General features: G+C 42.8%; 1 protein-coding gene across 1 annotated transcript in view; it reads right to left on the reverse strand.

Annotated features, from left to right (window-relative positions):
- Positions 1-16,225, reverse strand: part of ATRX (ATRX chromatin remodeler) — a 3,779,564-nt gene that overhangs the window by 482,320 nt on the left and 3,281,019 nt on the right. Inside the window, exon 26 of the mRNA XM_044057254.1 lies at positions 12,035-12,221. Within this exon, the coding sequence (XP_043913189.1) occupies positions 12,035-12,221 (187 nt within the window). The remainder of the gene's footprint in view (positions 1-12,034; positions 12,222-16,225) is intronic.

Raw genomic sequence — 16,225 nt, forward strand, 5'->3', positions numbered from 1 at the left:
TTATACACAGCCAATCTGCATGGAGTTCAGCATGTGACAGGTACATGTCAGGTGACAGGTAAAAGGGCACACAGGAATGAGCTAGCTGAAGGCAGTGTGGAGGCAGATGAGGCTTGCATAGAGCAGTGCTCTGACATAAGACCATGTGCCCTGAATGTGCACTCCCTCATCTGTGAAGCTAGGTCCCACCATATGTTAGACATACAGCTGGCAGTGAGGGTTCAACCTGTGAGTCCTGAGTGCAGAAGAAACCAGTCTTAGCTATGCTCATTATGGGTTACTAAACCTTGCTGGACCCAGAAAGACTGAAAGGAAATGTATTCAGCCCGAGTGCTACTGCTAAGCTTCAGCTTGGACATTGAAGCTACCCACTCCTAACAGCAAGCCTTGCTGCAAGTATTCCTTCATAAGTTGACCAAGATCCCTTCTACATCACAGTGAAACTTACACTCCAGGAGATGACTAATTGGATGAAGATGGTACATTTTTCACCTCAGTTCTCAAACCTAAGCTATCCAGTGGCAAGAAAGTATCACATAAGCAGCAGATAGAGACTTGTGCCCATGAGTTTTTCCATACTTCTCCCCACCTGCCTGGCAACTAACAGCTTTCCAAGTTATGGCAGCAAACGACATACCCTGTTATTGTTATGATTTCTGTTATCAGTAAGGTCTGTTATCTAGACAGCCATGAGTGCTCATTTCTATATGGCCATATCTCCATTCCTCATGGCAGGCTGAATTCACAAAGTCCCTAAATAGGAGTCCATTTAGCATACATGTTTCTATACATGCCCATTATGTGGTATACTGTGGGAACATGCTACTTGGTGTACATTTGTTCATTGCCCCTGCACTGTACTGCAGTTGCTAGGACAGCTGACATCTGACCTCCATCAGATGTCAACCCTGCACTGGAACAAGCTGCCATGTGTCCTTCCAAGATAGGCAATACAACAGTAGTAGTCACTTCCACCTTTCATGAAAGACTCTTCCATAACCATTAAATGCTAGGTCACTGTCATAGCTTTATCTCCCTCTTTATCATGGAACTAGATCTGTCTGTAGGAGACTGTGAACTGTGATGACCCTCCACTTTCTCTGTGCTCTGCCACACGTCTTGAGCTGCACAAGGCAATGCTCTGCTGATCCAAACTCTGGATAGGTAAAATCTTCTCCCTCTGTATTTTAGGTGGGTAAGCTGAACCACTGATTTGGCAGTACCTCTCTCCAAAGCAGTAAAAACAAAGTCAATGTGTTTCCTGCCTTGTGATCTGAAGGCTACTGGAGTATTTTAATTACTTTACTGTTTTAGGCATTGAACATGGGAAAAAAAACAATATCACAATTGAGATATAAACTGTGTAAACAGCTTAAGAGAAATTTAAGGGCTCAGAGACAAGACATGTTCTAATCTTATGATGTAGGATGTCACAGCACATAATGGTGGAGAGCACATGCTTCTCCTAATCCACACAGTTAAAAAAAAAAAAAAAAAAAAAAAAAAAAAAAACTGTGAGAAGTGAAATATATCTCAAGTGGGGAGACACTACCAAGAGTCCTAGCATCCAATCAACAGATCTTCAAGAGGCTCCTACCTTACTTTAGATTACTAGTGAAGTTACCTTTTCCATTCATGTGCTAACTGGTAAAAATTGTCAACAGTGATGACCACGGAAGCAATGTCCCTTAACTTAGGCCCATGAAAGTACAATACAAACTTGGGTTATGAAGCATGCTCAATCCGTCTCCTCAAATAATTTTCCATTATCAAGCCTTCCTATAAACAAACAAAAAAATATATTCTTCATAAAATTCTTTCTATTCTATACTTATATCCACTGAGTAATAAAAATGATAAAAGAAAGCCAAAGCCATGCTCTAAAGGACAGCCAGCAAAAAGGAAAAGGAGACCTGCTGCAGGAACCTAACTCAATTATGTATTGTTGCAGACTACTCAAAACGTGTGTAGCATCACATTCTGTCTAGCACAGCTTCTGCAAAAGATTTCCAAAACAGGTAAGAAAGTACTATTTGAGGTGTTCCCCACAGCTGGATAAATTCTTGCAAGGCCCCGGGCTGAAATTTCTATTTGTGAAAGTCTGCCCTGGACCTGCTTAGCTTGCCTGCAACCAAAGTTTGCTGTGATGGAATGTATGAAGCCTGCAGAGTCGAAATGAACTGCGTTGCCATTCCCCAGACTATCACAGCAAGTCTGCAAAAAGGGTACAATCTGATACTGCTTGTCTGCTTATGTGCCCAAGTAAACTTGCAGAGGCTCTGGGGACTAGACATGATATAAGGCTTTGAAAGCATTGATCACTGCCAAAATTTCTCTAACATTTATGTGTTTTTGTCTGTCATGAGGGCTCCACAGAGTGTACACATTCACCACTTTGGAAACTATTCCCCACATCAAGTCTGAAGCATCTGGAGTCACAGACTGGAGAGGGATCAGAAAATAGAAAGAACAGAAGATTACGGATGGCAACAGATCAGGTCTACCCACCAGAGAACCTCCTTTTTTTTCAAATCCCAACACAGGAAACTGAAAAAGATAAAGGGTGAAGATGATGCAACTAGACAGACATAAGGTACCATCAGATTTTTCTCATGGGGAGATGGGAAGAATGAGAATCATCAGTACCATGTACCCCAATATCCAGAGAAATTACCTTGCACATACCTGGCTTTGAGTAGAGAAAGTCAAGAACTGCTGCAACATTTCTACTTTGTCTGGATTAAGAGTCCATAAAAAGGTAAAGTAGGGAACAAGGGGCACTGAGGTAAACCACTGACAGGCCCTCCACAGGTACAAAATCCTGTCCTAAATACAAAAAAACTACAAAACTGTAGGAAACTAGTGCCAAGAAACAGAACCATTTTTATCTTTTTTTACACAACGTTCACATTACTACTACATATAAATTCTGTTAGAAACGCAGCAACAGTCCCAAAACATTCTGGTTCCTAGCAAAATAAAAGATATGTAGCCATAATGTTAGATCTGTGTTGTATTCCATCCATTCCTCTGTTTATGGGGTCTTGGATCCATCCTTGCCATTTCAAGACCCAGTGTGCAAGCTCCTCCCTCTACCATAACCCCATGTACAAAAAACGGTACTTTGGACTGAGTTTGCCTCTATAACTACTTGGAAACATCCTTATAAAGGAATAAGGATATTAACCTAGCAGACAAAAACTATGGAGAGACCGGCTTAACCTTCAGGAGTCACAGCAAAGTCAGTTAGATCCATCTCATAAGTGAAAAACAGATGACTACTACTACTTGCTAGGAATGAAATATGGATGGGGTACATAAGGAAGACAGTAGAGGATGACGGGAATATGGCAACATACATCTAACATTATACTGAATACTTAACTTTCATATCTGATGCTAACTTTTCCATCCATTCCTCTAAATGTGGGGCAGAGTCCAAAAATTTTGTAACTCTTGGGAGGTTAAATGGAAGGATATTCCTGAGCACGCTGTACCAAAAAAAAGGCCCAGATTTGGCCTGGATACTCAATTTATAATGAGAAATGAAGGTGTGAACTTTTGACCAGGTAGCTGCAGCACAAATGTCATCAGTGGGGACCACCAGAGAGAGGGTGTGCATCTTGTTGAATGAGCTTTAGGTTTTGAAGGGATAGGTATCCCCTTTTCCTGGTAAACAAAGAAAACACATTGAGCCAGCCATCTAGATGAACAGGCTTTGGATGTCGCTTGTCCCAATTTAGGTTTTGAGAAGGAAAGAAAGACTTGTGTCTGACTTCCTGAAAGATTTAATGTAGTATTAAGTAAAAACACAGCTGGCGATGAACATCTAACAAATGTAAGGTACATTCACCTTTGCTCAAGAAGTTTGGAAAGAAGACTGGCACATTTATGGCCTGACTGAATGAAAACTCAGAAGCCAGCTTTGGTAGAAAGGATGGATTTATCCTCAAATATACTCATCTTTGTGAAAAAAACAAAATCTTTCTGGCAGATATAACAGCTACCAAGAATAAAGACTTACAGGACAGAAACTTCAAACCAGCTTTGGCAGCAGGTTCAAATGTCAAGCACTGCAAAACATCAGTGATATCCCATAGAGCGGGGGATACAAATGAAAAGTGCTGCAGCAAAAAGCCTTAGATAACTTGAGAGAGGCTATTTGAGAATGATCTTCACCAATGTGAAAGGAATAAATGGCAGCTATTTGCACTTTGATAGTGGAATAACTAGCTCCACCTTGAAAAAGATGAGTAAGGAAATTTAATACTGTCCAAAGAGGGGCTGAGAAGGGATCAAGGTCTTTCTCTGAGGCACAAATAGAAAATCTTTTCCATTTTTTCTTGTATATCTTCCTATTTGAGGGTTTATGCGAAGAAGATAAAATATGCACAATCGAAGGGTAAAGCCTGGACTGTTGAACCATCACAGGAACTGGAGAAACCCTGCGGTTAGTTTGAGTTTTCGTATGTCCAGATGAGGCTCACACAATGTGTGGGATAGCAAATTTGTGTCTGGCCCAAATCTCAAGGAGAATGAACTACATAAGACCAGAGGAAGAGAAACGACACCTATCAAGGCCAATGAGGGGCTATAAGGATGACACAGACCTTCAACACTGATGCTTTCTGAAGAAACTTTGGAAATGAAGGGAACAGGAGAAAGACAAAGTCGTCCCGAGGACCAACGTGCATCAGAACATCCCTGGGTGACTCCCCCTTATGGGGGCATCACAGTGAAGAACTTGCTGCATTGATTGTTCAGGGAAGAGGTGAGGAGATCACATGGACAGCCCCACAGACTGAAATTCTGCTCTGCTACTACTACGTTGAGGGATCACTCGTGAGGGAGCAGGATGGAATTGCTCAACCTGTCTGCAAGAATGATCGACTTTGACAGGATATGCTTTAGTACTAAAAAGTGGCAAGCATGCATCACCCATTGTCAAACCTTCATGGCCTTTCAGCACAAAGGATAAGAACTGATTCCTCTTTATGTTGATGTACCACACTACAGACACATTTTCTGTCTGAATCAAAATCACATCAAAGGGAAGAGAGTCCTGAAAGGACTGCAATGCTAGAAGGACTTGTCTCATCTCTAAGATACTGATGTAAAAACTGGCCTCAAGATGAGACCACATGCCTTGGACTGTCCTTCTCAAACAATGCCCCCCACACCCTAGCAGAGAAGCATCCATGGTCACTGTGGCCTGAAAAGATGGGAGGGTAAAAGGACATCCCTGCAAATGTAGAGGGGAAGTCATCTACCAATGAATGTGTTTCCCTGCAAATGTTCATAAGAATGACTGGACAGGACATTGGTTGCAGACTGATAAACCTCTGTACTGCTGATGACCACTGAAGCATTCTCATGTGAAACTTGGCAAGTGGGACCTAAGTTACAGAGGTGGCCATGGAGCGCAGAAGCTGGAGATCCAATTTGGCTTGTAGCTTCTTGAGTGAGAGACCCTGCTGGGCTTGGGAATGAAGAGAAGATATTCATGACTGGGAAAGCCTCTTAATGAGAGCTGTCGTAGATAAAAGAGCTCCAATGGATTCCAGAGACTGGGTTGGCTGCTGCTGCTGAGACTTATGAAGGTTTACTGTAAGTAATCATATGGCACGCAGCCAAGTGCAGCAAGGAGACTCTGACAAGAAACAAGTAGGTCCTTAGATGGGGAGGTTATGAACCAATCGTCCAGATAATGAAACACCCGGAATCCCTCCAGTTGTAGATGAGCTGTTACTAATGCCATGCATTTGGGAAATACATGGGGGGACTGTGGTGATTCCAAAGGGCAGAGCTCTGAACTGGTAGTGATTGGCTCCAAGCCAGAAGTGCAGGTTCTTCTTGGAGTGCCTGCCCATTTTGATGCGACAGCACGCATCCTGAAGATCTACTGAGCACTTCCAGTCACTTCTCTTTAACAATGGTAGAGTAGACTGATCTGCGATCATCCAGAATTTGATCCAAACAAAAAAACTGTTTAACTGTCTTAGATCCAAAATTGGTCTTAGGTTCTGGTTGTCTCTAGCACTACAAATAACCTTAAGTAAATTCCGTCTCCTCCCTGGTCTGGTGGGACCTCTTGAATGACATGACTGCTTAAAAGCTTCAGTACTTCTGAAGCTTCAAATTCTCTTTGCTTGTGCGAAACATTGGGAATTCTCTTTTGCAGTCAGGAAGCAGAGTGAGTGGGAACAAAGTAGCCTCTGCTAATTATTCTCTGTACCCACTTATCTAGAGTGATGGCTGATCAAGTTGTGGTGCAGAGACAAGCGCTCCCATGACTGCCTCTACAGTAGGACAGTTGGGCAAGTTTTCCGGAATGCTGAAAGGGCTTCTTGGAGAATGGACCCCTGTAGCCCTGATTCTGAGGACCACCTCTACCCTCTTTGGTGACATCTGTTGTTAAGAGTCCCCCCCCCTCTGCCACAGGGAGCTCACTCACCAGAAGTGTGAGCTGAAAAAAATAGAAGTTATGTCCTTACCATAACGTTCCATGTGAGTGTCACTCGCCTTTGTTTCTTGTTGGGTTGGATACCCACAATCCCCTCTGCCTTTACCTCGATCTAGTTTGTAAGCAAACCAGTCTCTAGAGAGAGCACATTCATGCTTACATCACATATGCACAGAAGGTCTATATATAACATATATATATGCCAACTATGTACACAACATCTACAAAGCAGAAGAAGAATGCTCCCGGCCAGGCATCAAAAAGAGTTCTTCTTAAAACCTTGTCTACCTTATAATGAGAAATGAATGTATGTGGCTTAGATGAGCCAGAGATGTAGACACTGACCTTGTGGAATGTCCTTTGGGTTTATGTAAGAGAGTTTGGGTTGATGAATCTAGTCCTTTCCTGCTATCAGCAAAGGCCACAAAAAGTTGATCAGTTTTTCTGTGATCTTTTGTTTTATCCAAGTAAAATCTTAGTTGTCTGTGAACATCTAATTTGTGCAACATATACTCCATTTTGTTGGAGTGATTTTTGAAAAAGGTGGGTAATTCAATGGACTGAAGATCAAATAAGGGTGCTTGATTGAGAGAGCCCTTCCAGGACAAAAATTTTAATGGGCAAGAGGAGGCTGGTTCAAGGGGGCAACATTAATTTAGATAACAACAAGTTTAGACTGGGCCATAACAGGAGCCCCACATTCTCCACATGGAAATTTGAAATGGCAAAAGGATCCACTTGCTGTGTATTAGCCCCATATACAAACCTTTCATTTACTAGAATATGTTTTAGTATTCCACCGCGTTGCCCTTTTGGGAGTGGTCTGGTTGGGGTGGAAAAGCAGGACTCCGACACTGCAGACAGAGTTCCTCCTCCTGTTCACACGGGTGGGGTCTCCTTTACTTTGGGGCCAAGAGAGTGGCACCGTCAAATGGGCGTTTAGTAAAGGAAGACTTGAGGCTTCCCGAAAATCGAACATAAGCTATCCAGGATTGTCTGGGCGAAGAGCAATGCGTTGAAGCTGCTCCCTACTGCCCCGGCTGCGAGGGAAATCAGCCTCATGGATGCGAGTTCACAATGGATGGGTATTAAGATCGCTGTCACTTTCTCTGGGGAACAGCAGGTCAAATACCCTGGAGAATATCTCCCAACTCTTTGACTACATCCCACTCTGTAGGCAGTGTAAAATGGAGTCAAATAGTTCGGGGATGAATGGAAAAAGCCCATCTGAAAGCCTCGCCCATGCTTCCGTGCTAGAATGGCGTCCTAGAATCTTTATTAGAGGATGATTCGATGAAAGGAAAGATTCGATCCTCTTTTAAATGGGCTTGCACCTGCCCCAAGCGACTTGTGAACAGGTTTTGTTGTGTGAGGACGTCACAAAGTGTGCGTGATTCCTATTGGAACACTTTTCTACTGAGAGCACTGTTCTGTCCCTCCAGCCCTAAGCCGAGTGGTTCCAGGAGTGCGTGGTGAGATGGAGGAGGAGGAAGAAGAACCAAATGCCTTCAGCAAAACATCAAGAGATTTTCAGAACCATCTTCTCTAACTCACTTTCTGATGTCTGAAGAAGGCCCTCTGGTGAGTTGAGATCCCCATGACCCCATGGCAGATAGAGATTTGGCATCCTGTTTTCCTCTGGAAATGGGCACTTTAACAATTGGACCAAATAAAGTCGATGCATCATAAGGAGCATTAGCGATGGGCAACTTGAAGTGCTCCATGAAATTACAAAGCTGCATCCAGGCATGCCTTCAGATGGAAATACCTGTGCCGGCTGTTCTAGATGCCTCCTCTGTGGCATTAGAGATGTGGCACACAGATGTACTAATCAGATATAGTAGGGTAGCCATCTGAGAATCAAGAGTCTTTTTTTTGATCCACAGACAATACCCTTGGAAGAGACATGGCAATCTCCCTAACCAAATCTCTCTGAAAACAGGTAGTGTGTGTACTAGGTAGTAGAGAGTCCTCATCAAAAAAGTAGATGAGGTGTAAACTCACTTCCAAATCCTGTCCAGACAGTGAGATTCTCTATTTCGTGGGTAGACAGAGGAGCTTTCCTCAGAGCTCCTTTTTGGTGTCTGCCGCCACAACCACGGAATCAACTGCTGGACCCTTGCTCCAGTGAGAACGCTGTTTTGGAGTCAATAAAAATTTCTCTGGCTTCTTGGGGATAGGCTCAACTGTGTCAGGTTCCTTCCATATTCAGGATGAGGTAAGGTCCGCCATCTCATCTGCAAGGGCACCACCCAAGAGGTAAAGGCCACAGCCAAAAGCATTGAGGAAAACCTATTCCTCAGGAGGACGTGTTTGAGAAGTCCAACCCCCTTTCTATTTAAGAAATTCAAGGTTCTGTTTTTCTCTCTCTCTCTCTGAAGGAGATGTCCTCACGGGAGATCTGGGGGAACCTCCTGCCTCATCAAAATTAGTATCTGTGGTGGGAGATTCTTTAAGGAAATCTAAGCATCTCTTCTTACACTTGTGTTTTCTGGGAGCATCTTCTGTGGGTTGCTCCAGTGAGGACTCAGAAATGTATGTCTCACACGGGAGAACAGGTTCAAGGCTCTGAAGAACTGGCTCCCCAATGGGAAAAGGAGAAGAGGCTGTGGACCCTGGGCGATCCTATAGGGTACAGCTGGATCTGAATGAGCAAGAGAAGATGATTGGTCCCTCATTTGACAGTAATTTCTTGAGTCCCTCGAGCACCGAACCCTCAAACTGCTCTGGCGAGCTTGTCCTTCAGGTCACAAAATGTAGGAGGAAGCTAGACTCTAGAGACTGGCTGGCTGGGATCCAAGGCAGTCTCCAGAGCCAAACTGTCAAGTGCCAAGGTCCCTAAAGGAAGGAAAGGATCCAAGGATCTCAAAACCGATCCAAACCTGTGGGAGTCAATACTGATGTTATGGCTCCAGGAGTCAGACAAACTTTGATAGAAAACTGACTGGAGTTGAGAAAACAAAGTCCAAGCTCTGATGCAGATCTACCCTGGGCTAGAGTTGGATCCAGGGACTCTGATTTTGGGGGGAGGGGTGAATCAGAAAAGCCATCATAATTTGGTGCTGTGGAGAAATAACTTTTCTGGATCCAGCAGTGGCTGGAGCCGGTAGCACCTCCTACTGAATCTGGGTCAATAGGAAATGTCTCATCATTCTGTCCATGTCTGCTTAGGTGAGACTCCTGGAGGATCTAAATGATTTCAGAGATGATGATGCTGGAGGAGGTCTGGAGGAGTACAGAAGTTTTTTCTGAAAGATGGGAGATCTAGAACTGAGGAGCAATCATGAGGTCTATAAAGAAAGGATCTGATGGAGGCACTGGATTCGAAGATTTAGTTACTTAAGCAGCCAGAGCCAATGAGGTGGTCAAATCCGGAGAACACTTCCTCGAAGATTTAGACTTGTCTGAATTTTTAGGTCTATCCTAAGTCTTTGATGAGGAAGAGGCAGGAGGAGGAGATGAAGCCCCTGTCTTCCCAGCTGTCAATGGAGTTGTCATGACACATGAACGCTGGACGAGACTCTAAGATTACTTTGTTTCATGTCTGCACAAAAGTTTGCTGGCCAAAGACCTCACAAATCAAACAAGTTACATCCTGGTGTGAGGAGACAAGACAATAAACGCACCTTGTGAGTGTATCAGAGGTTGGTAACTTGTGTGCGCATGAAACACACTTCTTAAACCTAGAGGGTTGTCACACATATCAACAAAGGCCGCTCGGTGAAAAAAACTTACACTATTAACAACAATAACTATACTATGGTTTCCAAGAACTGTTTAAACTCACAGTTCAAAGAATTAAACCTATTTAAACATAACAAAAAGAATTTAACTATAACACTAAACTGGCGGATCAATGTGGCAGTACCCAAATATCTTACGTTACTGCAATAATGATCTACACTTTGAATATGATTAAACCTTTCTCCTTCAGTGACCATTTCTGAATTCCTTGTTATGCAGAGGGGTAGCTCATACAGATATTTTAGAAACATCTTTCTCTTCTACACAGCCACCGAGACTACTGAGTTTTTTTTTTTTTTTTACAAGAAGTGCTAAGACAAATGAGGGAAACCATCTGGGAGGACATCCTGTTTACAAGGGAGACAAAAGGTGTTTATCGGGCATTTTCCAAAATAACTTTATTGTCTCTCTCAGAAAGAGAAACATAGATGAAGCACCCCCCAGTGCCCTAGGGGCTTGGGAAAACAAAGTCTGGAAACCTCATTAACTCACCAAAAGGTCTACTGGTAGTGATAGGAGGATCTGAGTAATTCCCTCACTGCAGGGGCACTCTGAGGGAAAAGGAGAAGGTGAGGAAGGAAACCTCAACAAGCACTTTCTGCCGCCTCATCCTCCTCCAAGACTTCTTTATACACTGGATGCTGCTCTGAGTCCAATACAGAAAGAATTTTGGAATGGACAGCAACCTTTCTCTGCAAAATATACCCTTCTAAAGTCCTCAAATAACCCAGATAAGGACTGATAGTTATCACCAGATACCAAGGGGCTGAAACCACTGAAAACTGTGGTGAAAAAGAACAGTACTTTTTCTGTCAGTGACAAACTCTTCAAAACAACAGCAGTCCTTGAGCTAAACAGTGACCTGAACCTCATATGGGGAGGGTTACATGTTCCTTGAAAGACTGCCACTGCCACTACTTGGAAAACTTGTGGCAAAGTCCAGCATGGAATCCCCTTAAGGCACAGAAGACAGAAATCCACAATCTAAAATAATCCCAACTACAATGATAACCTGTGGCTTGCAGCCAGCAGTGGATATTTGCATCTAAGAGAAGAGTATTTAGTGCCAGAGCATTTGTAACAGCAGTCTCTAGAAGAATGAATATGATTTCATTTTCTTAAAGGAGGAAAGGGAAAGTTATGGGCTGGGTAGTTGTTTTAAGTCTTTGCAAAGTTAGAGGTCTCAAGTAGTTAATCAGGACAGTAAGAATGCAGGGAAGGTATAGACATTTTTTGAGGTGAAGAAGTTTTTTTAAGGATAATATGCCAATAATTGAAAAAGTAAATTACTTCAAATGAAAATACAAACTTCCTACCTTTTTATGTTGTATACACAAAACAACTAAGTGTAGTAAATTTAAGTCTAGTGAATCTGAGAAATGGCTGGAAAGAAGTGAAGAGAAACTGGGTAGGACTTTGGATGATACCAAAGGGGATGGTCACAGAAGGCAACACAGGCTGGACAGGTTGTGAACTCCTCTGGAAGATCTCCAAATTTTGGAGGAATTCTAAACTAAAAATAAGGACCTGGTGTCTGACACTGAAGACCTTCAACTGCTGAAGGGATGTTAAAAAATAAAAACAGGGACCTGGTGGATACACTGGTACTGTAGCATTCACTGTTTACTGGTCTACCACAGATCAGTCAAATACAGAGGTGACTACAGAGTTCAAGCCGAGTTCAAGCCCAATGCACATCTGAATGCATAATTCTTTCAGAGACTGCAGAAGTATATTTTGGGTTGTAAATACTTTGTGGTAAAAAGGTGCGCAAAATAAACAAAGCAATGATATATTAACGTCATGTGCATTTACTTAAGTTCTTACCAGCCCTGAAAACACAATACTACCTTTATAAATAGGTTGTTTCTTTGCTTTCTCTTCTGCTTCTCCTGCTGTGTCATCATCTTTCTTTTCTTGTTTGTTTTCTTCAGCTTCTACTTTCTGCCGATTTGCAATTTCCAGAAAATCTTCAATTAAATCCAGTGATATCAGTGACTGGCTGAACACAAGACTGCATCAAAGAGAGTAATTAAATTAGCTTTGTAAATTGTTCACTGCTACTCAAGTTATTCAACAGTTATGCTCTACAAGATCTCCCTTGGCTGCGACTCTTCTTTCTGAGTTATTAATGACTGTTTAGTAAGAGCCCCCCCCCTAAAATAAATAAAAAAGAAGAAAATGCCTTCACAAAATACTGTTTAAACTTATTATGCCAAAAGCTGCAGACTTGTCCTTTAAAATATAAATATTCTACCACCAATGGAAGAAATCATTTATGTACAATCTTTACGCATCGTGCTGATCCGCAAGCCACACCCAATCAGACTCGATCGAGCCCATTCATTTTTTACAAATGGGGAAATCTCTAAATGGCAAGAGCCATTCAGAGGGGCTGTCATCTAAGCAGATATCAGGGGTGTTTGGTACTTCCTCTGACATCCCTTTGTATGAATGGCCCTAGACTGTCTAACTGGGTGGTGACATGAGAACCTACAGCACCGAAGGGACCACCTATATCCTTTTAACAGTTTGTATTATGCTCCATGCACATGGCCATCAATGACTCCCGTCACTGTATTGGGTGGCTACACCCATTTCAATCCTGCAGTGGCCCAACTCCTCATCTCTATTCAGCACACATCATGCTGCAGAGGAGTGGTACAGGATGGTCATGCCCATTCTCCCAAACCATGCCATCAAGTGACTGAACTGCTAAATGAACTTGTGTCACCTGTCACACTCAGAAAGTTATCCTTCTACACCACCAGCGAGGCTTAAACTTAACAAAACGTAACATAATAAACAATTAATACTAAATTAATTTCCATTTGAATTGTGGCTTAACTGTGTTTTAAAACTGAATGGTTAATGGTATGTATTTAAACAGACTATGAAAGCGAAGTTGTATTCTGATGAAGTCTATTCTTAGGTGACAGCAGTTACTAAATGTACTATGCTAAAGTACTTCTTCTGAAAATGCCAAGTGTTTTTTACTTTTTACTATCCATATTCTCTTTGGAACATAAATGGCCTTACAGGTATAGACAAAAAAGAAAGAGTAATGAATTATATTAATAAATATAGAGTGCAAAAGTAGCAATGCCACAGCAGACACATTTGCAAAGAAATGAGCATTTGAATTTGACAAAGAAAGCATTTCAGGACTGGTATTCAGCAGAATAACAGGGACAAAGGAAAATGAGAATAACTATACTAATTGCTGCAGGGAATCCAAAAGTGATAGAAGAGGAAAAAAAGACAATAGTAGTAGATTTGTTGTAGTTAGGGGCTACTGGCAAGGGAGGAGGAACTGCGATTATGGAGCTTAAGAAAATTTTGTGAGAAAAAAAATCTTCTTTCAGTAGGGAAGTTTATTTATGAGGTGGTGACTGGAACTTGATTTGTAATAGTGAGATGCATCAGAGGCACTTGGGGGGGGGGGGGGACGACGACGATGACAAAAGAGGGTAGATTTCCGAAGAAATTTTAAGAAAATATTTGGTATGGAAAATGTGAACTTAGTAGCAGAAATTTGGACAGAATTTGCATATTATTCCCCAAGGTACAACAACCAAGCTAGAACAGACAGAAATTATATTTCAAAGGAACATGTGCATTTAATTGAAAGCTTAGACATGCATCCAATTACTGCTTCAGATCATGCACAGATAAAAACAAAAGATAAAAATACAGGGTACAAAAGTAACAAAAAGACAGTGGTGCTTTCCCATCTACCTGTTAAAAACAGAGGAGCAAAAGGTAGTGGAAATTATTCATGAGTTATTAGGGAAAATAGAAATTTCTTCAGAAGTAATAGCTAGTGAGTGGGATACAATGAAAATGAAGTTAAAAAACTGAGTAGACATAAGAGAGAAATGGTTAAGTAATACGGATTACTTAGAGGGGCTGAGAAAGGATAACGTATTGCAGAATAAGAGGAATCTCACAGAACAAGAGGTGTAAATGCAACGTGCTAAAGAGAAAATAAAGGAGTATCTGGATAATATGCAGGAGTTTTAAAAGATTGTTGTTAAGCAGCTATTTTTGTTTTATAACTCCGCAGCACCAAAACATTTAGCACAATGATTTATGCAACAGAAACTAGAAATAAGAAGTTATGTACTCACCATAACATTCCATCTGAGTAGGCATCTTCATTTGTCTGCAACCTTTGGGATACGGATCCGAGCCGGCAACTTCTATCACAGCATAGATCCGAGCTCCTAGCTCCTCCCTTTACCCATAATCCCCTGCCAACCCTGACTGACCTCAGATCAAGTTTGCCCAATAGCACAGCTAGTACTGTGTTCCCAGAGGGAACTAATCTAAAGAACCCTAAGTAGGATCATTTTGGTCAGGGGGGAAGGAGGGGGGGGTGGTTGCAGACAAATGAAGATACCTACTCAGATGGAACGTTATGGTGAGTACATAACTTCTTAATCTGAAGTAGGACTTCATTTGTCAGCAATCTTTGGGATAGAGTCCCCAGCTACCTAAATCTTGGGTGGCCTTCATGGAAGGATATTCCGGAGCAGTGCAGAGCCAAACGACGCCCTGCCTCGGGAGACAATATCTACTTTGTAGTGGCTGATAAAGGTATGAGACGAAGCCCAAGTGGCTGCGGAACAAATGTCATCCAGAGAAACTCTAGCCTTGAAAGCAGCCGATGTAGCAATGGCCCTCGTAGAATGAGCACGGACTCCCTGAGGTGCAGGCCTTCCCGAGCTCTGATATGCTAAGAGAATACAATTAGATATCCATCGAGAGGTAACCTTAGAAACCGCCTTACCGAAGTTGTTTTTGGCAAAGGAGACAAACAACTGATCAGATTGCCTATGACCAGTAGTTCGATGAGTATAAAAACGTAGTTGTCTGTGCACATCTAAAGAGTGCAGCTTATACTCTCCTTTGTTTTGATAGTTGGGGAAGAATACTGGAAGATTAATAGATTGATTGATGTTAGCTTCTGATGATACCTTAGGTAGGAAAGACGGATTGATCCTGAGGTGAACTCTGTCTGGGTGGAAGACCAAATACGGTGGTTTGACACAGAGAGCCTGGAGTTCCGAGACCCTCTTGGCTGAAGTTATGGCCACCAAAAAGGCCGTTTTCCAAGAGAGGTATTTAAGATCAACAGTGGCCGCCGGCTAGAAAGAGGGGCTAGTCAAGGCCTGTAAAACTAGGGATAAATCCTATGGGGGTACCACCTCCTTGACCGGGGGCCTGAGAAGAAAGGTACCCTTAAGGAAGGTCTTACACAGTTTGGAAGTAATAAGTGGCCCTGATTCCTGACCTACATGGTAGTGTGAAATTGCTGCAAGTTGCACTTTGACCGTGGAAGAACTAGTCCCCTGGTGAAAGAGAGAAAATAGAAAATCTAGAACCGATGCTACCGGCGCCGTGAAAGGATCCAACTGACGGTGTTCCGCCCAAATGGAAAAACGTTTCCATTTGCTCCGATAGACCCTTCTGGTGGAGGGCTTGTGAGCTGCTACTAGGATGGCTTTGACTGGAGATGAAATTCCGGGAGTCCTTATCAGGAGTGGAACTGGAGCAACCAAGCTGTCAGCTTTAGGTTGGCTAGGTTCGGGGTTGGAAGACCCAGGGGGTGTGAAATGAGATCCGGAAGGGGATCTAACATCCAGGGCGGATGAATCAGGTGAGACCATAGGTAAGGGAACCACGTCTGACGAGGCCAGAATGGGGCAATGAGGATCATTTTGCTCCCCAACCGACTGGCTTTCTGCAATAGTTTCAACATCAGGGGCAGAGGCGGGTAAGCATAAAGCAGACCGGGAGGCCAAGCATGAACTAGAGAGTCTCTCGGGGACTCCCCCGGAGGGGGGAAAAGAGCAAAGTAATCATTGTATTTGAGTGAGAGGCAAAAAGATCGCAACAAGGTCACCCCCATCGGGCAAATATTTGCTCTGCCACTAGAGGATTGAGAGACCACTCGTAAGGAGTCAGGATAGTACGACTGAGCCTGTCCGCCAATATGTTGGACCGTCCCGGAAT

Source organism: Protopterus annectens, chromosome 15.part0, assembly GCF_019279795.1.
Source record: "Protopterus annectens isolate FY-2018-M chromosome 15.part0, PAN1.0, whole genome shotgun sequence".
NCBI lineage: Eukaryota > Metazoa > Chordata > Ceratodontiformes > Protopteridae > Protopterus > Protopterus annectens.